The following is a 27,618-nucleotide window of genomic DNA, read 5'->3' on the forward strand; positions in this document are numbered from 1 at the left end:
TTTAGATCCTGAATATTCTCGAGCGTAAAAATCTCTATATAGGCTAAGACTTTGTTTAATGCTGTTATTTTTACTCGTAATCTTTACCAGATTAATTTGTACAATTAACGTGACACGATAAATCAGATCACCAATTTTCAATGTGGCGTAAAATATATATTAGCATAATTTAAGACATATTAGAGTATACATATAGGAATCAAATAATTGAAAGTTAATCAGAATTTGTGTACACTGCGGAAGTTTTACAGCGGAATAATACTTAGACGATTATAGTCGGAGTACTCTGTCAGCTATTAAAACAGTTGACAAATTTATAAATGCTTCTATCTTCTAAATCATCGATTGTATATTTATATTTAGCAATCTTCATATTCTACGCTACAAAGTAACTTCTTTTTAGAATTGAAATGCACAATATTATATATAATCGTGTTTAACATGATTGCTGCGATCGTGAAGTTTATAATTTTTTCAGAGTAACATATTTAATTAATCAGTTAGATATATCTTTTAATCGCATAATCTTTAAATAATACTTTAAGCTTAAGTAAAACATTTACAGTACATGAATTTTCAGTGTACAGAGGTTTCCATCGTCGATATTGTACAAAATATGGTTAAAATCCTCTCCAAGTCAATATTACTTTTAGTATCTACAGATTATTAAGTGATATTATACTTTTATATCTTATTTCTAGTTACACATTTAAACTTCCTATAAAAATCCATTCTTTGTACGTGTATTAATAGTACGCGGTACGCAAAAAGGGGAGAGATCTCTCCCCTGTTACTCATTCAGTTGTACGTTATATTTAAAACAGGAAGATCTTTTCAATTGAATAACAATGCTCTAAATGATGGTAGATTTTGGTAAGTGACTACATGCGTTAACTCTTCGTTAATAACCATGAAGAATCGTTAAATCAATTTATTTCTAGTTCAATCGCAATAACCCAACGTTTCCTATTATTCGTTTAACTAACCACACAATCATTTCATTAGAATATTTTAAATGAAAAAAAAAACAAATTTTGAATATAATAAGGATCGCTTTTGCTACGAGTCTTTCAATCTTATCATTTTAACTGTTCACAGGTCAAAATGGTTAACTCCACTTCTTGTTAAATTTTAGCCAACCGTTTGATTGCCCAAACGATTCATTGGTTACGTAATTTCATCAATTCCCTCTACTTGTTATCTCGTGGAGTTAATCGATCTGGCAAGTAAGTGGTTCAGCCGTATTTTTAAAAAGGATTTATCTTTCAAAATCACTATTTTCTACTATTCCTTAGATACGTGTAATGATCGTAACGATCAATCTGTAGCGTAATAAATCTTATCTTATCTTTATTATTCTCCTGAAAGTCACGGTTACCGACTCCGCTAACAGAGGTGCGTTTCTTCTTCCATTGAATTCATTACGTAAATTCAATTGTATGTCTACTAATAAACGTATATTTCTCAATGACCGACACGCTCTTGGTATGATGCGGAGCGTGTGTGCGCGCTCGCCTCGGATCCGCGCTATTAAGAATAACCAAAGGTGATTACCATTTTACTTTCTACGGGGGCCACGTTACACAGCATGCAAATGCAATATTCTCTTGGCAACTGGCTGCGGTTCCCTTGCGATTTACGTCTGCGATGGCTCGTTAGTAGTCGCTCTTGGTATCGGCTTATTATATGAACGACGTACATCATCGCTTGACTTTCTGATCGAGTTTGCCGGCTAATAACAGGAAACAGTGACCTTCTATTTAGTAGACAGTAGCATGTCTGGCTATGTGGTGGTCAGTAAAGTGTCCGATTGTTTGACGGGCACCCGGTACTCTATGATTTTGCACGCTAAACGAACGAACGTTCAATTATTTTTCGATCTCCACGACAGATCTCGTTACGTTCGTTAAATTACAGAAACGTTCGAAATATTGCTCTTCTCTTTGTCTGTTGGTAATCTCATCGAGCAGCGTGACAAATTAGCAGCTTAATTGTACGTCTCGTATTAGTAGAAAAAGCGCCAGTGACGCGAGTTTCTTGAGTTTTGCAAGTTTCGCCACGATACGATGTAAATGATTTTCGTAGCAACGCGTGCTTGATTTGTGCTACCTTGAGCAAGCAGAGTAATTGTTTGCAGCGTGTTGGAAATTTCAATAATTTCTTTAGCTGCTTTGATAGCCTCATTGCCGAGGAACAATCTAAAGAAGAAGATGGGACGAGGTAAGTGTGTCTCGTTCGATTTTCCATAATGAAATCCTCGAGCTACTTGTTGATGTTTTGCGTTGGTGTTATCAGGTTTGTTCGTGTCTCAAGTGTTCCGATGTATCGAACGGAGCGACGTATTGCTGGCTATTGCTTGAACGAAATTCGATATTTTATTTATTTCGGGTTAAATTAAAAGATATCGATAATCGTAAGTAAATTTCGTAGTTTTCGTTTGCGTTTGAAAATGTACGGCTTTGTCGTTTGACAAAAAAGAACTTGGAACGAAGCGCAAATGATAGTAGTATTATTGGAAATTCTAGCTCGCCAAATTTTTATTTGGTGCATGAAAGGATCCTTCATGGAGCGTGAAGAGACTAGGTTCGGTAAAAATGAGTCATTTGCCACTTACAAGTGAAGCTTGTGTGAGCAAAAATAAATAATTAATTATTGTATAATTAAGATACCATTTATTACCGCATCTAGCGTATTCATTAAATTTCATTTTAATTTCAATCTTTGACTTTGCGATTTTCATCGATCTCCACGACTGCAAAAGTACTTGGCCGAAGGAAACGATCTTGAAGCATGGTTGGTTCAAATATATCAATGTTAAAGTTACATTGAGAAATAAAAATAATTTGGGATGTACACTGTCTTTCCATTCAATTCTGAGAACGTTTCTAGCGATGCACGTAATTTGAGAAAACTGGCTCTGTAAAGGTATCGAAATAAAATTTGCCTCTTTCTAAATAACTGTGTCGTTTTTGTACGTATATTATCATCAATATCGTTCAATGGAGAGAATTTTATTCTCAAAAGTTTGAAAATATCGAATATTTTTGTTACCATGATCAATTTTGATTTAAAATTCTGTTTTTAAAATGTGACTAACAAAAACATCGTTTCTCTCCTGTGAAGAAGAAATTTTATACGGTCCTGCGCTAAAAGCTTGAGAACAATATGAAACTCTTGTAACTTTCTATTCCTCTTTCCCATATAAAACCTGTCGCATGAATGTTTACACTCCGCGGAATTTCTATTTCGCATCGCAATACCATATTATCATTGATTCAAATAAATGAAAATCGTACGAGTTCTATTTCATATTGTATATAAACGTATATAACGAAAAAGGCATGGAAAGAATTTTCATGCAACAGAAACATAACCTGATACTTGTATTTCGCATTATACTATGATATTACGGATTCCATATTTATCTTAACGAAAATACGACAAAATTTCTACTTTCTTAAATTAATGTTGCAAAACATAAAAGAAGCATGATTCACGTTCGACACATTTGGTCCGCGATTTACGTCACGAAACTGTGACTGGCTATCGTAATGCAACAGGTTAATTGACTTGGGGCAACGTGACAAAATAAAATTAATATCTTTCTTCGATCAAAATTAATATCATTCTTTCTCCTTCGAAGAAAATATGTGTACACCCAAGGAAGCCTTCAGACGATCGCTAATATCGTCAATATTTCAAGGTTTTCAACGAAGATAATTCGTCGATAAATATTGACAATATCGATGATACATACGCGTGTATCGATCCTTTTAGGTTAAGAATATTGAAATACGGTAGAAATTCGTTTATACGAACCTGTCCAACCGGGGAAAGAGTCGATTCGTATGTGTCGACGATTATGAAAAGTGGCCCGAGTCAAGAATCTAGCATAAATGAGTTTATCGCTTATTTCACGTTGCGTTTATTTACGTTACCCTATGATCCGAAACCATCTTTGCAGAGTAGTAGAAGTCGAGTCGTAGGATCGAGTCGGTTTTGCAGAAGACGATCGTTTTGCGCCCGTTGAACAGAATTCATTTCTTTCCTCAAACGCAAAGCTGTAAATATCTCGAAACGAAAAATAAACGACTGAAGCCACTTTTATAATCATCCATACGATGTAACCACGTCGTTCATATGACAGGAGTCCACCTATTCCTTTTCACCACTTACGATGTTTCGTTCAATTGATAGCTGTTCACTTATGTATAAGAGGATTTCACGAAACATTTCCTCTTTAAACGGATAACAATGTCGCGGACTTGTATCGACTGTAAGGCGTTATAGCGTGTCACAGTAGTCGTACAACGCGTGCCTCTACTGTTTACATGTTAGTGACGTTCGTAAAAGCGGTTCGTTGGTAATAGGAGCACGGTTAATGTTCGGTTAACACTAACCTTACCAGACTCGGTCGTACGAGCAGTTTCAAAATTTAATTTAAAATCGTACATTCGTCGAAGTTTATGTAAATTCTTATATTAAGAAAAATTGAGAAATTGATCGATCAGACAATGTAGGAGTTCGCATAAAGTTAGATGAACGAAAGCAAAAGCAAATTTTGAAACTGCTGATTCGATCAAGTCAGACATTACTAACATTTCGTTCGTACGAATGGAGTTCGTATGAACGGAGTTCCATTCTATTGATAATATACAGGGTGTCCCAAACTTAAAGCGCAAGGGCTTAATCTATCGAAATTAAGAAGGAAAAGAATATGTCGTACAACGTTTGTGGATAAACGCTTCGTTAGAGAATTATAAGCAAATAACGATCGTATGTATGAAACAGGCAACGACGTATTTTCCATAGGCGCACAAAAGTTACCTATATCGTTGTGTAGTTACACGTTTTCCATCGTGCGGTGTTTCGTGTGGTTAACGGTCATGATAATGATGCAATGAAAAGTGATTAGCTAGTATTTTTAGTTGCTCGTTTGAAAACGTCGTTCTTGCTCTCGGACACGAGCTTCACAACAATGAATTGATGAAGATGAACAATGGAGTTAAAATAACGTCGCGCAGTTTCTGAGAATTTTGTCGACTTTCAAGAACTGCGCTTTTCCATTCCTCGCGCTACTTCTTCGCGCAAACTCGCTCCCGTGAAATAAAACTTTTCTTTTATAGTTCGCTGGGAGTAAAAATCAAACGGTGACCTTGGAGGCCGAAAAATTGGTCCATAACAATTTTCTATCCATCTTTCACTATACTCGGCAGAATTGTATGTACTTGGAAGAATTAACACAAGGAATAAGAAACGCAATTTTTGAAACTCAAGAAAATCCTTAGAAATTGCGAGATGTTAGCGTTCCGTTGTTCATCGACGCGAAGCTCGTGCCCGGACGCAAGAACAACATCTTCGAACGAGCAACTAAAAATACTAGCTGATCATTTCCTATTGTACGAAAATTTCAAAAACTGCTGCCTTTTTGTTCTTTGCGCTAGTTCTTCGTTCAAGTACACCGAAAGGCGGATAGGTCATGGTGGACCAGTTAGTTCATCGGCCTGCAAGGTCACCGGACCTTACACCCCTTGATTATTAGCAACCGTAAAATGAAAGGTTCATTCTACGCAAGTGACCTGGCACGAAGAATTCACGCGAGGAATAAAAGACGCAATCCTTGAAATTCAACGAAATTCTCAGGACCCGTGATATGCTAATTCCATTGTTATCGATATGAAGCTTCGAATCCGGCCACGTTTATTATCAGAACTATGAGCGACATGGAAGTGCTACCATGTGATAAAAAGACGCGTGACTACACCCACACCATAACACGGTCGACTTTCGTGCGCTGTAATGGAAAATCGATCGTCGTCTACTTCATACGTACGATTACTCCTTTGTAACTCTGTAACGCAGCGTTCTTCCCTCTTAGCTAAGCCCTTGCTGTTCGACGACTCAAGTATGCAACACCCTGTATATTGACGATAATCTGACCGCATCCTGAAAGTTTCGAAACTTCCTGGTAAAAAACAGCGATAAAAGGAAATTGCAAGGGAAGAGAAAAAAGAAGAGAAGAAAAACGACGAAGAATTCAGTACGGCGGTTTTCGGTGCTGACAAACGTGGTCGCACGAAGGAAGTTCGATCGTAGCCGGAAGAGTCGCGTGGATGGCGCGCATCCACGAAATTCATGTCCGCGCACGACTTCCCTTCGTGATTGATCCCGAGTGTGCGCCTCGGCTCGTTGTTAGTATAATGTTCACACACAGGAAAATAGCTAGGTTAACGTGAGTGTGTTCCTGTTCTGTGGAGGTGGACTCGTTGTAACACCTGCTGCATCCCCTGATCCTCTCGTCGCGTTCGAGTCATGTGAATCAGCTGATGGTTCGTATAACAGAGCGCACGGTCAGATAAACATCGTAGAGAATAAGAACTGCCATTGCAGCCGCGCAAATGTAGTTTCCGCGATTCCAAGATACGTGTGCTTAGGGTAAATGTGCTTGGCAGGCATTTCCCAACAGTCAAGCGTTCACGATCCTACGTACACGTGCTCGTGTTACCTTTTCACCACGTATAATACAACATATAAGAGATGTTCGAGATTCCACGAGCGCGATAATAAAGGAACATCGCGCCAAATAAATACGATTAGTCCATTTTTGTTGATCTTTTGTATGATTATTGAAGTATTTTGGCGGATAGCTGAGGGGCAATGAACATTTTTAAGATACGACAACTTTGGAAATAGGTGGTAAATTTCTATGATGTTTCGCGAGAAACGAATAATAATTATCTTAGGTGTTGTTTTAATTAAATTGATCGATATTAGTTCGCGTGATTAAACGGTATTCATATTTTTGAGATACTCAAAGGAAAATCGAACTAAAGAACGAATAAACATAACGAATTAAACAATTATTGTTTTATGCAAAAATCATGGAAAATATGATTTCTCATATTTGTCGAAAAAAGATTGAAAATGGCTGTAACGTTTATACGTAGACCATAGAAATGATTCTTTCGATTGTCGAATAGATAGATTCGTTAATTCTGAGAGAACTCGCAGAATAATTTTGTTCTGTATCGAGTCTAATTAAGCGTTCAATACATATATATCGCTGTACATTTGTATTCGCCTAAATATAATATTCAATTACGATGTTATTTGACGTTTCGAATTGATAATGCGTCAGTAGGAACGCGATTATAAGCATTCGATATTCGGTATGTTAATCGAATGAGAAATAATGAAATCGTAATTAAAAAGCAATTAAGCGAGAAATTATTGACGAAATTGTTAAATGAGATCAATTGATGGCGAGGTATCTTTTTACGATGAAATAATTCTGTGGTTAACGATCGAATATATGCTATAATTATAGTCATACATATAATTATTACCAGTCTTATACTCCTGACTAAAATATAACAATTAAATTATAATTATGTTATCATAAATATGAACGTTTCATGATCATCACGCGATACACGTAATAAAAATGTATGAAACTAATTTCTTTAATGTCAGGATCTCGAAAGGCTGTGATTAATTAATTAAGCGCGGATTATTATTCCCGGTAATTTTTTATATTTAATCATCAGCATAAAAAAGTGGTCTTTTATATAAATCGATTCGTAAATTGTAAACTTTGTTTAGTATGTTCGATATATACGGACGTTTATTTATTTGTTGAAAAATAAATGTTCCATTAAACGTTCGTACAAACAGTATATTAGCTACAGCTAATAGAATGTATACTACGTACCAATTAACGTCATTAACGATCGATACGAGGAATATTTTATATTGAAATTTCTTGCTCGTAGGACGAATATTTCTTTCATCACAGGATGATGCATATTCTGTTGATAAGCTGGTGGATTCTCTCTTTTACAGACAAGTCGATTCTTGGATCACGTCTCGTTAGATCGAATGGCGTATTTCTTTTTTAAAAATCGTTCTCAACCTTTCGCTTGCTACCATATTTTCACTGACGTCGTCTGCATATTGGATCGTTTAAGTGGAGTTTTTTAAGGACAGTTTCTCAGATTTTCGTGCTTCAACAAATCCCTGAAACTTCTTGAATAATACTCTTCCAAGTTTCTATAATATCGCCCAACAGATTTACTTTACTTTAATTGTTTTGAGAAAAAAGCAAAGCTTAAAGAAAAAATACGGAGAAAATGAGAAACTACTGGTCGACTCGATATATACAATAGATGGAGGATTAATTAGCAATAAGCGTAAATTGTTCGTAGGTTCCCAATTTTTCTCTCCAATTTGGATAAAATTGGAATAAATTCTCCGTTTCAATTTTAATTCAGTTTTCCTTTTAAACGAGAACGTACTATATCGAGGATTATAAATAACAGAAAACAGCAGAAGAATAAAGAAGAATAAAGGATATATATATATATATATATATATACGTAATTTGGAAACTTTTTCCTGAACTGTCAACGTGGTCGATGTACTTTTTTATTCGCCTTTTCGAAGCAAGTTCGTAAATTATGGACGCTACGGAAAGTAGAACGTTTCCCTCTGCGTTCACATGGCAGAGGCACATCCAGAAACGGCAGTCCTCTCTCCCATTAGACTTAATATCAATTTAGAGCACAATACAGGGAGTATTTCGATGCCGTGTAATTTGCTTGAACGTTCGTTAAGTATATCTGGACAATTATAACCGTATCCAATAATGACGAGGTCGCACGAGTCGGTCAAATGGTTGCAACACGCGCCCTTAAGGATCTTATTAGCTAACAAGACACGCTAAATTCTGAATTTTCAAGAAGTATGAACAACGATGAAAAAACGAGAAACAAGAAGAATATTAGACACGTACGTTCGTATGAATCTGCAACGAAAATTGCACGATGAAGATTCTCGAAATTTTCCAATTACACGTCAGTTCGAATAACTCGAATTCATTTTTCAGCAACTGTGACATCACGACGAATTAACGTATGATATACAATATGTATGTATCTGTATCACGTTCTTACGCTTATTTCGAGCGATAAATCCAAAGCAATTCCTTCTTTCTGTTTTTAATTATTTAGCGTCGCATCAACCGCTTACGGTTTATTATCAGCGACGTAAAGCTCGATTCACACTAGCGGCCAAAGCTCTACGTTACGATCAATCAAAACCTGTGACTTTATCGAGGCATTCACACTAAACGACGAGAAACAATCGAATGCTAATTTCGATTTCATTTTGCGAGATGCGTCGCGATATCTTTAATGACCGAAATCATCTACTTCGCTGTAGTTTCGTCTAAATTCGATTAAACGTTTGTGCTTCGTATTTCTTTCCGAATCGTTGATCGCGCAAAATCTCTACGTAGCAAACCGACTTCGATAGATTTTCATTTGACTTAACCGAATCGCTTACGGTAAATCCTTCTCGTTGGATTACGTGTAAGGAATTTTGGCGTTGACGGGTGTCTGACTGGTGTGATCGTACCGTAATCGCTGGTGTGAACGAAGCTTAAGGAGCAAGTTCACAGTTTGTTATACGGCTTGGCGAGCTTTAGGTAATTTAGGAGTCTTCGGATTGTTTGTCTCGTCCTTTCGGTTAGGCTTTACGTCCAGTTATCGTCTTAAAATGTTACTTATATTCTTTTTTATATGTTCGTTTATATATATTTTCTATAGTTGACGAATCGTGCTAATCGAGTTGCGAAATTGCGTAAATTAATCGTGGTGAAATTCGTCGCGCGAAACGGTACGTTTTTAACGCTGTTTGTATTCTTTTTATCGACTTCCCTTCTCCGAGAGAAACGCGAATAATGGTGAAAAAATTCTAATAGGAATCATAAAACTGTCTTAACGTGTCATCGAGGGGAAGGGAGGACGGTTCGTATTAATTTGTAAGTTTGAAGGGAGAAGGAAATTTGGTTGCAAAGAACTCATAAATCCATAGAAATGTGCATGAAGAGGATTTTCGGAGGGACTAATTATTCGTAACGAGTATAGGGCAAAATTACTGCATAACCAAAGTTAGGTATTGTACAGTGGTGACAGATGCTGTGAGATTGTCTGAGACTCGTATTTACAGAAACTTCCATATGACGAAAGTTTCCTGTTGGCAGATTGGAGCTTCGATATTTCACTTTGAAATGTTTTCAAAATTATTCAGTAAGAATGTATCAGAAATGAAAATTGCACTAGTTCGTAATGTGTTTAGTGAAAAAAGTATTTCAAAAGTCCTTGTAGAGTTATGCGTACGTAATATTCATATCGTGATGCTATACACGTTAATTTGGTTCGATTCAAAAATTTTGTTTTAATTCTTCTAAAAATGTCTATGACGAAGAAAAGTGTAGTAAAGTTTCGTAAAGAATAGTTAAAATAAAAATGAAATATTACATAGAAACGTCTATGATTATTAGCGAAAACAATAACTCCTGTCGATTTCTTCACGAGTTTTCTTCATCTAATCGAATTTTTGATGTTAAAGAAATGTATATTAAATGTAGAAATTTTTCTTACTTCAATCCTTGATTTCTTTAAATACACTCATACGAATTACACTTACGCGTTAAAAGTGGTGATTCCATATTAATCAATTGTTACTTATGTACATACATTAAATATAAGAAGTCTACTAGAAGAATATTACCAGTCTACTTGCTAAAGAAACTAGTTTCTAGCAATTGATATCGTGAACACACCTATCGTTACTTGTAACATATACAAAATCTTCAAAAAATATTCCTATTCGAAAAGGTTTCTTCTCCATTCTTTACAGATCTACTTACGAAATAAAATATCCTTGATAATTGCTATCGTGAACACACCTATCGTTACTCGTAACATATACAAAATCTTCAAAAAATATTTCTATTCGTAAACGTTTCTTCTCCATTCTTTACAAATTTACTTACGAAATAAAATTTTCCTGATAATTGACATCATGAACAGATATATCTTTACTTATAATACGTATAATATGTGCAAGAAATATTCTAATTCAAGAAAGTTTCTTCTCCATTGCTTACAAATCTACTTACGAAACAAAATATTCCTGACAATTAATATCGTGAACACACCTATAGTTGCTCGTAATAAATATTACAATCCTAAAAAGTTATTCATATTCGAGAAAGTTTCTTCTCCATTCCTTACAAATCTACTTACTTAATAAAATATTCCTGATAACTGACATCATGAACACATATATCTTTACTTATAATACGTATAATATGTGCAAGAAATATTCTAATTCAAGAAAGTTTCTTCTCCATTGCTTACAAATCTACTTACGAAACAAAATATCCCTGACAATTAATATCGTGAACACACCTATAGTTGCTCGTAATAAATATTACAATCCTAAAAAGTTATTCATATTCGAGAAAGTTTCTTCTCCATTCCTTACAAATCTACTTACGAAATAAAATATTCCTGATAATTGACATCATGAACACATATATTTTTACTTATAATACGTATAAAATGTGCAAGAAATATTCTAATTCAAGAAAGTTTCTTCTCCATTGCTTACAAATCTACTTACGAAACAAAATATCCCTGACAACTGATATAGTGAACACACCTATCGTTAGTCGTAACACACATAAAATCCCCAAAGAATCTTCGTCTTCTACTCCATTCCCTAAAAACCCTGCTAACAAAAAAAGAAAAACAGAAGAAAAATTACTATGAAACGATGCGGTGAGCACGTCGTATAGTCAATTTCATCGTTGACATGACACCTGCACCGCCAAATTCTATCTACCATACGAGTCGCGTTAACGTATACAATATATAGTATACAGAAGGACCCTTGATAGCGATCGTTCAAATCCAGCAGGCGAGGGAGTTGTCCCGGAAGCGAAGGTGGATCTCGTTTCCTAAAAGGCGGTGGAGATCCGCAGCTTCTGACGTCGCTGTAGTCTTGACGAGTCGACGACGGAAGGAAGAAAAGGTGGGAGCAGGGTGAGAGGGGGATGAGTAGGATAAGACGGAAAAAGAGGGAGTTCCTGGCCGGCCGACTATTCCGTACACGGCACACTGTCCCGCAGGACACGTGAATCGACGCTTTCACGAAATGTGTAACGCGCCGCTCTAACCAACTCGAGAGGATCTCCCTTTCGGTTTCCCTGGCCGACGAGGCGCACGGCCGCGCGGATTTTCCACCACAGTTTTAACGACGATTCCTTTCGTGCGCGCGGGTAACGCCGCGTCTTCTTTCCGGCCGCAACTTCCAGAACGAGTGACGCAAGTGAAGTGACACACAGTCGATAGATCGCACGGTCGAGAACCGTCCCGCAGAAAGAATCTCCCCTAAACGGTCGCTATTTACCGCTTCTTACACCCGTGTTTCCGGTTCTGGGCTTGCGACCTTTCGATTCTACCGTCGAAACCAGTTCACGTAAGTGAGGCGAATGCTTTTTACCAAAACTTTGTATCTTCGCGCGGACGCTTCTTTTTATCGCTACGTTCGAATCGAAGGGAGAAGCGAAGGAATCGGTTAAGAGATCGCGCTGTTACGTTGTCGGAATGTTTAAGGATTTGCGACTGTACTTGGCGAAGTTTCGTGCCAGTGACTCGATTGCTTTTTATCAAAATGTTTCTTCGTCCAGGATTTTCTTCCAACTTCCTAAGAGATCGTGTAATAGCTATTTCATACATTTGTTTTTGCGATCTTCGCCAATTATACACATAGCGAAATTCGATACGAGTGACGCGTATATAAAATTATTTTCAATAATCATTGCTTCTCGCTTCTTCGCGCACGCTCTTCTCGTTTCCTATTTTATATTAGAATTATTTTGAAAAAGGAAACGATATCGTGAGATCGAATGATAGTCGTTCGATACACCGTTGGTTCTTTAGATTTTCCAATTACTCGGCCAAATTTCGTGCGACTGGTGTCGATTGCTTTTTATCGAAACACGGTATTTTCCTATTGAAAGAAGAAAAAGAAGTTGAAAAGTCGAGTAATAGTTATCTGATACATCGTCGATTCTTTAGATCTTGCAATTACGTGGTCAAATTTAATTCGAGGGACGAGATCGCTTTTCTTCAAACGTCTATCTGTGTACGTATCTTTCAATTATTTTTCCAGCCTGTTTCGTAAAAGCAAGAAAAGAGTAGCGCATTATCGGCAGATCAAACGATTGCTATTTGATACACTGTGGGTTCTTAAGATTTTGTCATTACGTTGCTACATGAAATAACGATCATCTCGACGTATAACTGCGCATTGTAATTGACTCTACGATCAGTAACATTTCTCATAAACACACATTCTGCTATTTTTTAATAATGTTTTTAGAAAACACGATATTTCTCAACCGATACACTTAGCAGTGTTCATAGTTCTAACTGGAGAATCACGTGTATGTACATTGTACGTAGGACATGTGTAACGTGTGTTACGAATATTAAAGGTTTCTAATTCATATTCATTATGTCATGTCTAATTCTATTTAAATACGTGGCTACGTGTGTATCGTTATATTATTTAATCGATACATGGACATTTGACTGTCTGAGTATATTTATTCGAACAACTTGTGAAAGAAAACTATGCATTTGCGAATATTCAGGTTTCACAAATTTTAACGTAACGCCTCTCAACAAGATTTCATCGATTAATCCTCCGCTTTGATACAACGATATCGAGATTAGCAATCAGGTATTTTGTTCTTAAAACGCGCAGGTATATTCGTGTAAAAGTTAAACTGCGAATATATTTGTTCACGTGGAACAGAGCTCCTTAACGAGGTGTATCAAAGAAATTGATCTTTAAATAACTATCACTCTGAAGATATTATAATTTTGCCCAGTTCGGTGATTAGAATACTATCTTTTTTGTAATTTTCATATTTAAAGTATTGATAATTGACATTTGTAAAAATTTCGTCTCGAACGAAACTCGATGTGATTTGATCAAAATTATAATAATCAAAAATCGATATCGTATCAAATAATTAAAAAAAATTATTCGTCGAATATCCTTCGACTATAATTATTGCGCTAAATAACGTTGAAAGCAACAGAACGTCAAAAGTGGAATTATTCGAAACACAAAACGCGTCGATTTAACGACTGTCTAGTTCGAATGTTCGCCTCTCGGTTCTAGAAAATTTCTAACGAGAACAGAAGCTTTTTAACGCAACGATAGTTCAGTGTTTTGATAGACGAAACACGAGAACGGATTACTATTTCGATATCGTTTACTCGAGGTTAAAAGATGAAAATCGTCGTAGCATGTTCATGACGTGTGCTTGAAACAAAAACAAGTATTCAAGACATGCATGCATTTATTACGCGAAATGCAAAAACGTAAATACAACGAGAACGAAATGTCGCGGCGGTGTATCATTGAGCATGCAAGAAAATGAGCGTCGCGGAATCGTAGACCGGCCGTTAAAATATTTCTGACTAACAAAGGAATAAAATCCGCGAATCTTTAAAAGAAAAGGTCCTTACAATTACCTAAAGTAGTTGTGCAGTCTCTTTCCCTTTAAGCGGATGTCTCGTGCGAGCGTTAAACTTGTGCATTAAATATGCGCATATTAAACACGTCCAAAGTTCTCTGTCGCTGAAATTTCAAAATAATTCGCAAAGTTTTCGCCAAATACCAGAGTACGAACTACCTTGCAATCTTTTGCAAAATTTCTCCAAATCCTAGAATTTTTCAACGATACTACGCACGCGTGAAAAAGACCTACGCAAAATAACGGGAACCGAGTAAAATCCAATAAATCAGGTAGCAGCGAGCTCTCAAGAAAATGTGTGATATTTGAATCCGAGTGGTGTAAATTGTAATAAATTACACTGTACAATAAATTATCTTACAGGGGGAAATTTCTTCTTTATCCAAAATTCCAAAGAGATTCCAAGAGAAACCAATGAGATTGTTTTTTTAAACGTATTAGAGTCCTAGAATTTGTTCGTAACGCTATATGTTGGAACGACGTAGAGAAGAAAATCTACAGAAAATTGCCAATGTGTATTTCCATCGAATGGTACACGCATAAACGATTCTACGCGTGAAAATTTCTGTTCCATCGAAAGCCGTAAAAAGCTTCGGATAAAAGTTGAACCGATGATAGTCGGCGTTCACAACAGAAAGTGCTCGTTAAAGTAAAATCATTAATAGGGAGGGTGTTTATTTCAGGATATTTTTCTAGTGACTCCGCGGTCCTCCGCTAGTCCATCATATAAATAGAAGTTGCAGATGCGGCTGCCAGATATGTGTGCTTCCATTGATCGTTCGAAATTTATCGTGAGAAAAAGAAAGAAAGAAAGAGAGAGAGAGAGAGTATGACTATCGATGGTATTACGAAATTCGAGTGATATAGTTTTGCATCGTGAACGGTATAATTTCATTGGCAAATACACGAAACGCGAGTGAAATTTTGTTCTTTGGTAATAAAACTAATTTTTAACATTTCGCATTGGTGACGTTGTTTTTCAATTTCGTCCACTTTTCCAATAATCTGTAGGATAATGTACGATAATTGACAATTTCTTCGAATTTCACGGTGCTGTGATTTGCTCGTTAAGATCGACTGAACCTGGACGATCGTAAGTAATTTTTCCAACAGACAGTTTTTGGGAAAAGACGTTCTTTCCTTTTTTACGTAACGTTAACGAAAGATTGGAGTGGAAGAAATTTGAGAGCAGAAGAAAAATGGACCCTTAGAGTTAATAGGAATGAAAGTAGGCGTTGGAAAAGCTCGATAGCTGTTGTTATTTATAAAAGCACATTCAACGAGGGATTGATGAAATTTTGAAGAATTTAATTTAATCGAATTATTTTCCATGAAATCTTCTAAATCGGGAATAATTAGCACATATTCTTTAACAAGGTATTTAATTAGAACCGGCATTTTAAAATTCGAAATATCTCTAAGCGTCTTTTCTTCTATTTTGAAAAGTCAGTTATTAAAGTCATAATTATTAAAGTCATAAATAGCTATGTTGCTGTGAATTTCGAAATGAAAATGAACATGTTTCTAATTATTAGTGGCATTAACGACCCTTGCTGATTTTTAATAGGTCAACGTGACCCAATTGATCCTTTGGTTCATCTCCAATGTTAACAGAATAAATATTAAGCGTGAATATTTCTCAGCTGGTTTCGTGGAAACACATAATTGCATGGGACGAGTTAAAATTAGTAGATAATGTAATAACTGTATATTTTTGGAAATTGTGTAATATCGTCTCTACGATCTAGAACCGCGACGTTTGATCATACGTCGTTATTTATGCTAACATCGAAATCGTTTCATTTCCTATACGCGCAGAATGTAAAACTCGCCTGTTCATTTAATTATTGCAAAACAAAATCTCTACAAATTCCATCGTAATTATTTCACGAGAAATAACTCGCAGCACAAAGGTTCAACGAAATGCTAAAAATTGAACTGCGATTGAAAGTTAAAGTGATCGACCGATGAAGTTTAAACGCAATTAAAATTGAATAAAACACGCGAAAGTAAAATTCCGAAGCAAATTCGATTATTTTCTAAATCTAACGAAACAATCAAACTTTTAACGCTACGTGTTGTCGTTAAAAATGTCAGACGCTGTAAATTGTAGCTCGACGAAATAACACGTGGAATACGATAAAAAAAAAAAAGAAATAATTTACACGAAATAGAATTACCATATAAACATTTACCAATAACAAAATAAAAAAGTAAGCGTTAAAAATACGATGATCGATAAAGTAATTTCTCAAAGTCAAACTTCTTCTTTTTTATTTATTTATCGTAACTTTAAAATTTGTCCGATCGACGTTCGGTAAATTCTGCCACGCTAGTAAAAGTAAAAGCGATCGCTGAAAAATCGTGCAGCTACGCTTGGCCACAAAGGAAGGTGGACTCTCGTTTTTCATCCGCGGGCGAACCTATCCGCGTATATCCATCGGTAAAGGTGCATACGTGAGCGAAATTGTGAACGGTCTAATAATAACCAGGCTCTTACTTATATGGACGCTTGATTTTAATTCAAGCTAAACCGTCGGCCAGACCTCGTCCTTTGGTGCGCGGGGTCAGTGATCATCATAATCGAAAAACGCGAGGAGCATCCGAAAGCGGTCAAAATCGTCCCGCGTATCGCTCGGGAAATATCGTTCCAACGCGAATTCCTTGATCTTCAGTTATTTTCGTCGGTTATGGTAAAAGGACTTGGTCCAGCGACAGTAACGGGCCAGAATAAATCGCGACAAGTGAGAAGATTTCTAAAGTTTATTTTGTGCAATAAATATAAAATCCAGCTTTTTTATTATCCGGCCTGGTATCAATGCCAAGAAGCGATGTAATAAACAGTTTGCTTAACATAGTTGAGTTAAGTGAATCGGATTGCGTCGGATATTTGCATACAGCTGGCTCGCGAAAGTATTCCCAACGCTCTTCGAAACTTTTTATATTTCTTTTTAATTTATCATCGCTTCGGTCCTTTCTTTTCGGATTAGAAATTATTTATATTTAGATTGTTTAGTTTTTTTTTAATTTTTTATCTGTTTCATTGGTCTCATGTGAACGTACGAAACGATATAAAAATTTCCGTGTTATCGAATCGACATATTGGCCGGTCAATTAAGAATAGTAACTTTAAAAGTTAAAAATAAATGACTTAATTACTTAAAAGTTAACTTAGACGTACTATATTACTATGACGAATATAAAATACCATTACCATTCGTATCTTTGACGGCTCATCGACTTAAGCATCCAATGATTAACATGATTCCGACAAGTTCTAAACGTACGATCTTTTCAATGAAATATAGACAGTTTGTAATATTCTGTAAGCTTTGTAAGTATCGTCTGTAATTATTGCAATCTTGAAGGAATCACACGTAACATTTATATTTGTTGTTACATTTATGACATGTTTTTTACCTTACTACAACTACTTTGTGACATTTATATTTATATTTATATTTACTGTGTTTTATTTGCCAGCAGTTGATACAAGCGAGATGAAAAATAATCGATGGAACGAAATTTTCTAATTAAACGTAACGCGCAGTAAGATTACACAACACAACTATCTAACATATAGCGGACAAGACTGTTTGCAACGTATCTATTCTTATGACAAGGATTGGAAATTTAAAATAAAAATTATAAATTTTATAAGAAAAATAAAATTTAAATAATAAAATTTACAAAATTTAAAAATTTAAAAATTTTAAAAATTGAAAAAATAACGTCAATCGAGACAACGATCTACAGTGAGATCCGTTATAACGAGACGCTTTAAAGTGCACGCGTACCGAGCGAAAATTCAAAGTCGATTTTCTCGAAAACAAAGCCTCAAACGAAAAATTTTTATTCTATATTTTCGACTTCTTTTTTCGCGTAGAATCACCCCCTTTCCGCTTGTACCACCAGTTACCAACCATCCTGTATAAAACATTTTCATTCAAATCAAAAGTTCACTGTAACGAAATACGACCATCTCGATCATAGTCGTAATAATTGAAACGAATCTGAAATTTTATATCAACGTTACAAGATATCTATCGGACGTACGTACCTTGCAAAGACGACCAAAGTATTTGAACAGTCGGTCATTCGTTATATTAATAAGCCACGATATCCGAATGATTATCATCTTTATCATAAATTGTACGTTTGTGACTATTGCCACGTACCAATTTCTGAGCAGGTGTAAAAAAATTAGCAATAAATTTGTCGTAATTTCTATAGTTTACTATTATTTTTTAAAAATTTGTTTCAAATTTTACAATTATAAATCACGATGTTATAATGACGATGGTAGTGACTCGTTACACTGGCAACGTAGTGCACACAACGTGTTGATAAAAATTTATCGTGCTAAGTGCTCGAACACTTTTGCGAGCGGCTGTATCTATTTTCGAAACGGGATAATTAAATCTAAGTTAAGTTAAGTTTCTAAGAGCATCGCTTTTATCGAGATATCGCAAGCGATCTATTTATGCACATAGTCATCGACAGTTATCTGATAAGTGTATCTGATAGAACAGTAGAAAGTCAGAAATGAAATCATAGAACAGATATCGCTATGATAATAATTCAATTGCACAAAAGATATTTGGGTAATTTCATGAATTGAAATATGGAGGATAATTTACACTATCTTCTTGGAAGAAGCAAATTCTGGAAACAAATCTCTCGGTTCTTCAGACGTCGAATATTAATCGTATTAACCGTACGTAATAAAATTGAAAATTGGAAATTCATTTGAAACGTGTAGGGTATTATGATATACTGTATATGCAGATATATTGTACACAGAGTGGTTGGTAACTGGTGGTACAAGCGGAAAGGGGGTGATTCTACGCGAAAAAAGAAGTCGAAAATGTAGAATAAACATTTTTCGTTTGAGGCTTTGTTTTCGAGAAAATCGACTTTGAATTTTCGCTCGGTACGCGTGCACTTTATCACGTCCCGTTATAACGGATCTCACTGTAGATCGCTGTCTCGATGGAAAAATTAAAAAAAAAAATTTTTATTCTATATTTTCGACTTCTTTTTTCGCGTAGAATCACCCCCTTTCCGCTTGTACCACCAGTTACCAACCACCCTGTATATAACAATATCATTCGTTAAATGTAAATTAGAATACGTATTATTATATTCCGCACTTCAGAGCTCATTTGTTGTTAAATTATTTTGTTGTCGTTGCGTTAAGTTGCAAGAAGCTTATGGTTTTAGGAAATTTAAGAAATTTTCTATACTTAATGTTGTATCATGTATTTGGCATATCATTGATAACTCAAATAGTTTTCTATCGTTACAACTAAAATACGCATTAATTCGTCACAATTAAAATACACAATAAAACACAGAATAAAAATTTAAGAAGTAATTTAAGAAATACGAAATTTACGCTGATAACGGTATTTTCTTTCTCAATAATAAAGTATTTTCTAACATTTCCTCTAGTTTTCGTTTTACGGTGTATCAGCGAGGCACGAGGTTGATTATTATCGCATTCAATTGTAACGTTACAACTGTACGCGACACAAAGTTAACTTCTTACAACTTTTACGATTTTGTTGTCCCCATGTGATTTTTCCTTTTACAAATATATCGTTCTTTGTTTCAACGTGTCTTCGTTCTCAGATTTCTGCTTCTTTCTGTACACGGTGCATCAACTATTTTAAGAAGATTAAGTTGAAACATTTGAAATGTAAAGCATTTCGGAAATAAATCAAATGCACTCTGCTCATATCTGACAAGCATTTCATTTTAATTCCATGCTGAATCATTATACAGATGTAAAGTGGTGAAATATTACGAGCTTTGTGTCATAAATCTTGCATGGCCCATTCGCAGAAGACTCTTCGTCTTCGGATGAAAAATATTTTACGGACAGCGACTTCAAACTTTATATTGTGTCCTATCTATATTGTGTTACATCCGTAGCGATCAATATAACAATCGATCGATATTTTACGTTGACAGTTTGACTAATCATCGTATCGGCTTTCACGATTATAATCGATCTTTTCGTTTTTAAGAAAACGGCGTGATGCGGATCGGCGCTTACCTTGGATAATCGAAAATTCGGATAATACGAAAAGATCTATTAGCGTTCATAAATCGTATGATAAAACCATAGAAATTTTGATAACATAATATTTTAGGTGCATTTACATTTAATTCGTTATTTAATTGGGTAAAAAGTCAGTTAATTGTTTTCACCTGGCTACTTACACTTTCGTACTCTTCGAGTTAAAATCTCGAAAAAGAAAAATAAAGACAAAGATATGATAAAGTTCAAAGCAGCGCGGATAATACAGAACTTTGGCTAAAAGAGACCCGGATTACTGAGACTGTTAATTCCTGCATATGACACGTTAATCCATAACTTTTCTATTATAAAAATATAATTAAAATGTAAGAGGAATAGAAGTGGAATTAATTCAAATAGAAGCTATTGTTAGTATACACGAAGGTATTTGTTATATATTTATTGTTAATTATTATTTGAAACCAATAACGGATTAATGTGTATTTTAGTTGTTGCGGTAGAAAACTATTTGATCATAGAGCTGACAACGATATATCAAATACATGATATGTTATCACATATATGACATGTTAAGCTGTCCCAAAAGGTCCTTTAGTTTCATAAGGAAATAATAGATGCACAGTGTTTTTTCTTTTATATTATTTTATTGGACCATGTACCAACCACTTTATTCTATTACTACAAAATGGACCTACATAATTCAATGAAATAATATAAAACATAAAATATTGTACTTCTATTACTTTGTTCTACTACTATAAAATGGACCATACATGATTCAGTGAAATAGTATAAAACATAAAATGTTGTGTTTCTATTGTTTTGTTCTATTATTACAAAATGGACCTACATAATTCAATGAAATGATACAAAACATAAAATATTGTACTTCTATTATTTTATTCTACTACTATAAAATGGACCATACATTATTCAGTGTAAATAGTATAAAACATAAAATGTTGTGCTTCTATTATTTTGTTCCATTATTACAAAATGGACCATACATGATTCAGTGAAATAATATAAAACATAAAATGTTGTGTTTCTATTGTTTTGTTCTAGTACTACAAAATGGACCATACATGATTCAGTGAAATAATATAAAACAAAAAATGTTGTGCTTCTATTATTTTGTTCTACTACTATAAAATGGACCATACATGATTCAGTGTAAATAGTATAAAACATAAAATGTTGTGTTTCTATTGTTTTGTTCTATTATTACAAAATGGACCTACATAATTCAATGAAATGATACAAAACATAAAATATTGTACTTCTATTACTTTATTCTACTACTACAAAATGGACCATACATGATTCAGTGAAATAGTATAAAACATAAAATGTTGTGCTTCTATTATTTTGTTCTATTATTACAAAATGGACCTACATAATTCAATGAAATGATACAAAACATAAAATATTGTACTTCTATTATTTTATTCTACTACTATAAAATGGACCATACATTATTCAGTGTAAATAGTATAAAACATAAAATGTTGTGCTTCTATTATTTTGTTCTATTATTACAAAATGGACCTACATAATTCAATGAAATGATACAAAACATAAAATATTGTACTTCTATTATTTTATTCTACTACTACAAAATGGACCTTACATGATTCAGTGAAATAGTATAAAACATAAAATGTTGTGCTTCTATTATTTTGTTCTATTATTACAAAATGGACCTACATAATTCAATGAAATGATACAAAACATAAAATATTGTACTTCTATTGTTTTGTTCTAGTACTACAAAATGGACCATACATGATTCAGTGAAATAGTATAAAACATAAAATGTTGTGTTTCTATTGTTTTGTTCTAGTACTACAAAATGGACCATACATGATTCAGTGAAATAGTATAAAACATAAAATGTTGTGCTTCTATTATTTTGTTCCATTATTACAAAATGGACCACACATGATTCAATGAAATAATATAAAACAAAAAATGTTGTGTTTCTATTATTTTGTTCTACTACTACAAAATGGACCATGCATAATTCAATAAAATAACATAAAACACAAAATGTTGTGCATCCATTATTTCCATATAAAACGAAAAGAACTTTTGGGGCAATCTAATATTGTACTATTTATCGTGCCACTAATAACAAGTTTCCAACTTGTACTTCGTTACATCGAATAAGTAAGCATCGTTCGTAACAGAAATTGGCGAATTACAAGATAAATCGTATAACTTGACTGGAAATCCAATTTTATCCCATCATTTGATGTTAACGGAAAGATCGATGCGTAGAAAATGAAATAAGAACCTCAAGCTATCAAACTCTTCGTTTTTAACATTCTCTATCCTTTTTCTTCTTCTTCTGTTTATAGTAGGAAGCGAGTGAAAATTAGCGAAGATGTACGGCCTAATTCTGGAAAACATGTCCGAGTACATACGACAGGTGTACGGGGAAGATAGATGGGAGGAGATCCGACGACAAGCATCCGTAGATCAACCTAGTTTCAGCGTTCATCAGGTCTACCCTGAGAACCTTATACCGAGATTAGCGAAGAAGGCTATTCACGTATGTGTTTGTTAATTTCGTCGCGCAAGTGCATGATTAATGATCGATTGTAAAAGGAACACATGACTTACAGTAGTCGGAGACAAAAATAAGTGGACATTTAGTGGAAGTAGGTATCGATGAAGTTCAATCAGACTAATACTAATGCTATGTACTTAATACTTGTGCTAGGTACTTAAGTTATTTCGATATATGTATATCGTCAGTGTTGGTCAAGATCTTATTTACCAATTAAATAATAAATAACATAATGAAACAATATTTTAATCTCGAATAAGATTTCTTATTTAAAGAAAAGTCGTTTGAACGACGCCAGAGATAATTTATTGTTTTATCTTATTTTTCATTTGGATTTAAATTGGAAACAAACGATAATACAATAAATAAATGTTCTTTCGCTTTTGTCTTATCTGTTTCATTTTGTACAATGAAAAGAAGATGAACTTAACATGGCTATTTTTCGATGGTCAAGTTTACATTTGCTTTTCAAAACTACTCGCTTTTCGAACAAGTTGTCCGCAAGATTATTTTATCTCGGCATATTCAGCATAGTTAATAAATATCATTAAGACTAAAAGTTTTCATTTAAGAAACGAAGGGAGACACACATCGGTGAGATACGCGTTGTTTAAAAGAACAAAGTTGAAGAAAAGAAAACGTGCAAATAAAAGGTTTCGTTGAAAGAAACATGTTTCCCTTGAAGCCATTCGACTTTGATCTGATACATTTTCCGATATAATTAACCAGTTAGCTGTTTCGACTTCTTTGAAAACTTTGCAAAACGTGTACCTAAAATATGTCGCAGAAGGTAAGCGATGACGAGTATACTCGTCAAACATAGAGTACGCGTGGCTGTTAATAACATAGAATTAAGAATTAAGAATTGTAATAAACGACTGTTTTTTAATTTTATTACTGAATTACAGGGCTCGCTACAACACAAAACATTGCCATTTCTTCGTGACGAGTATACTCGTCGAAAACAGCTAATCGGTTAATAATATCGAGAACATTTCAGTTTAAACTCTTATTGTGACTCACTCTGCACATTGGCAGCCTGAAAGAATACACAGACGACTTTCTTTCTACGTTTCCCCGCTAATGTTACATTTACGTGACTATCACGTGCTATTTCACTGTCTGGTTTTTTAATGGGCTAATTAGAAAAGCTTTACTCTACCTTATCACTTACGTACCTTTATACTGTATACCCTGTGTATTGATATCGTTTAATTCAATCGAATACATTTCTAACTTGTACTGCAGGTACTTGGCGTAACGGAAAAAGAATTTTTCGATCAGATGGGTGTACACTTCGTAGGATTCGTTGGCCAGTACGGTTATGATCGTGTGCTTTCAGTACTTGGGCGTCACGTAAGAGATTTCCTTAATGGATTGGACAATTTACACGAATATCTGAAATTCTCCTACCCTAGGATGAGAGCGCCTTCGTTTATTTGCGAGAACGAGACGCGGCAAGGTAAAAAACTTCCAAATGAATCGCATGTACCGCGAAATTACGCGATTCGCGATTTCACACGATCATTTCAGAAAGCAAAACGATCAATTGCGTTTCTTATTATTGCATTTCTTATAGAATTGAACACGTTAAAACGTTTAATTCTATAAAGACGAACCACTCATTTCCACAAGTTTACAAAAAATAGCGCCTTTAACGTCAAGAAGTAATTTTTGCCCAATTTTCAATTTTCCGAGTCGATCAGTGTGACCCTTGCGGGTGTCTAGACTTTACATTTTTACCAGCGAAAGAACAAAGCAGCATCGAGCACGCGTTTATTAGCCAAAAAGTACTTCTTTCATCATCCACTGTCATCCTCGTTACTGCCAGTCTCACTGGTCTATAATTACGAAGCGTTAAAATAGAAAAACAGACTATTCGTAATATCATCGGCTAAGAATAGAATTCGTGGTCTACATTTACTTTCATTACGTGCATTGCAGGCCTGACCCTCCATTACAGGAGCAAACGACGCGGATTCGTTTATTACACGATGGGTCAGATAAGAGAGGTGGCCCGACACTTTTATCACAAGGAATTACAGATCGAGCTGGTGCGCGAGGAGATTCTATTCGACACCGTGCACGTCACTTTTCAGCTCACCTTTGATAACAGAGCTTTTACCCAAGCCTCGTTGACTATGACACGCGAGGAGAAGCATTTGCCAATAGGAGCCTCCGTCTTGTTTGAAATATTTCCTTTTTGTATCGTTTTCGGGTACGTTGCAGAAACTTTATTTTCATCTTCGTTCATAGAGTATCAAGAAACTTACGAAAACTGAATAACAAACCGTGAAATTCCGAGGAATCTTGTTAGAAACTCTTAGGCTCACTGTCCACGAACGTCAACGGAGCGTCGTGTCCATCAGAGTCGCTTCGTAGACGCGCAAGACATTTGGTCTGCTGGACGATCCATCTGCGACTGTAGCAGCGTACATTTTGTCGCGTTATTAAAATGTCACGCTTTCGTCCTCTATCGCTACGTTCTTTTTAGTTGCAACGTGTTACCGGCGACGTGACAGCCGGATTTATGCTCTTTCACTTTGCAGGAACACGGCGGATCGACGCTGCCTTCGTCCTCGTTTCTTGCACCGATCAGACGAGCATGAGAGCACCGTTCGTTCGTCGTGTTCTGCCAAACTGAAACCACGTAAATTCGGCTTAATTCGATGACGGATGCACGTTACATTACGATGATCGCTGCGCGGAAGACTATCGCTAACATCAACGCGTCCGACAGATGTCTTCGGCTGATCAATAACATCGTCGATATTTCGAGGTTCTCGACGAAAATCCAATTTGTCAATAAATAACGAGGATATTGTATGGACGATACAGGTTGATCCTGCAGCGGCACTCGACAGCAAACTTTCCAACGGGTTGCTACACAAAGACCCTATCCTCGACCAGACGACGACAGAGCTGTGGTTTGCGCAGCTGGTTACGAACGTTCAAGGCCAGGTTTGAATCCCGGCACTCACAGTCCGGGCTTTTACGCGATTCCTAACTAAGAAGAAGGCAATCCGGATGAAGACAAAATCTCGTACACCAGCAGTACTTATCCACCTCAATCCTTTTACTTGAGAACCTTGAAACATTGGCAAAATTCACAGTCTAAGATCATACGAATGCGCGACTCTTCGTGGACAGTGGCCTTTGGATTACTTTGCTTGGGACATTGGAATATAAAGAATCTACATATTCCACGGTTGATCAGTTAGTTTGCAACTGGCTGGTACAGCATCGGTGTACCGTGTCTAGACGAAGCTAGTTGCAACGCTGACGAAACGTCGAGTAATTTGTTCTTCTCGAAAACTGTTGGATTATTTCATTTGGAACATTGGAATATAAAGAATGCACATATTCCGTTGCAAGTAGCTGATACAGCATCGGTGCGTGTCTAGAGATCACCGATGAAGCTAGTTGCAATGCTGGCAATGCAGAAACGTCTCAGCAAACAATTCCTCCAGGATGCTTGTTCGGTCAGAAAATCTCAAGACTGTCATCGTTTATAAATAATACGATAAAACATTTTTCTTATGTTAGCGAAGCTTCTATCTTTGCCGACGAAATTTATTTATCTTTTTATCGATCGATCTGCGTGTACAGCGCGTAATTAAACTTTCGTTTTTAGATCAGACATGATCGTAAGGAGTATCGGAAATTCTTTGATGGTAATATTATCCGATCTAGTTGGCAAAAAGATTACACACTTCTTCGACCTTGTCAGGCCACTCATTGCATTCAAATTTCACTCGGTACGTATATTTTTAGAAAATGTTCTATTTTTCTCACGTCTCTGTTCATTCTGTACTGTGCTTTTCCTTATTCCTCGATCCCTTCCAGTTTTCCTTTATTTTTAACTGGCAATACGAACTGTTTCCCTTTGGTAATATCTTCTCACTATTATGTTATTCTTTAATCTCTATTTTCCTCAGTTTACTTCATTGGATCTTGCCAAAATCTTGTCTTTCCTTGTTTGTTACTCCTGTTCTATGTTACAATTTACATCTGTAGCTTTTATTTCTCCGTATATTTAAACCACGAACTTTTGCACATTTCCGAGCAAAATTTATTTATTATTTAGAAAATGGATATTACGAGAAAGAAATATCTTAAATTGTTATATTTAATTTGTGTTATACTTAGATCTTCGTTTAGGTCTCGTTTCTTTAATTCGGTTCATACATCAAATAAGCTACTGATATTCACGGAAATAATCGTGACCTGTTCTTTGCAGATTTTAAACAGAACGAATAATATCTTCGAGCTAGTCACCGTGGAACCAATTCTCACAGAACGGCCACCAGATCGACAGAAAGATGAAATTTTATTGAGCGACGAACTCGACTCGGTAGATGACAGAACCTTGAGATTGAAAGGTAATTTCTTTGACATTTCCATTTAACAGTTTCCACTCGTAAAGATCGATTATTCTCCCACTTGATACTGTTATTTTGTTTCGTTAAAAAAATTTAACACTATACCATTTGTTTATATCGTGTATTGTATATCTCGATTTTTCGTACTATGTTTTAGGCTTTTACAAATATTCCACTTACAACGAGGCGAAACATTCGTTGTTACGTCGAGGCTCGT

At 35.4% G+C, this 27,618-nt stretch overlaps 1 protein-coding gene across 3 annotated transcripts in view; it reads left to right on the forward strand.

The window, feature by feature from the left end:
• Positions 1-135: 135 nt before the first annotated feature.
• Positions 136-27,618, forward strand: part of Gyc88E (Guanylyl cyclase at 88E) — a 39,384-nt gene continuing 11,901 nt past the window's right edge. The window contains exons 1-6 of one of the 3 annotated variants that reach the window (XM_069113747.1): positions 136-2,220; positions 22,808-23,001; positions 24,268-24,481; positions 24,964-25,237; positions 26,654-26,777; positions 27,260-27,401. In XM_069113747.1, the coding sequence (XP_068969848.1) occupies positions 22,834-23,001; positions 24,268-24,481; positions 24,964-25,237; positions 26,654-26,777; positions 27,260-27,401 (922 nt within the window). In that variant the 5' untranslated portion in view covers positions 136-2,220; positions 22,808-22,833. Of the gene's footprint in view, positions 2,221-6,205; positions 6,330-11,835; positions 12,328-22,807; positions 23,002-24,267; positions 24,482-24,963; positions 25,238-26,653; positions 26,778-27,259; positions 27,402-27,618 lie in introns of those variants that run through there. The other 2 variants (XM_069113746.1, XM_069113748.1) reach the window with 2 other exon arrangements.

This window comes from Bombus flavifrons, chromosome 5 (genome assembly GCF_040668555.2).
Source record: "Bombus flavifrons isolate JBK064 chromosome 5, iyBomFlav1_principal, whole genome shotgun sequence".
Taxonomy (NCBI): Eukaryota; Metazoa; Arthropoda; class Insecta; order Hymenoptera; family Apidae; genus Bombus; species Bombus flavifrons.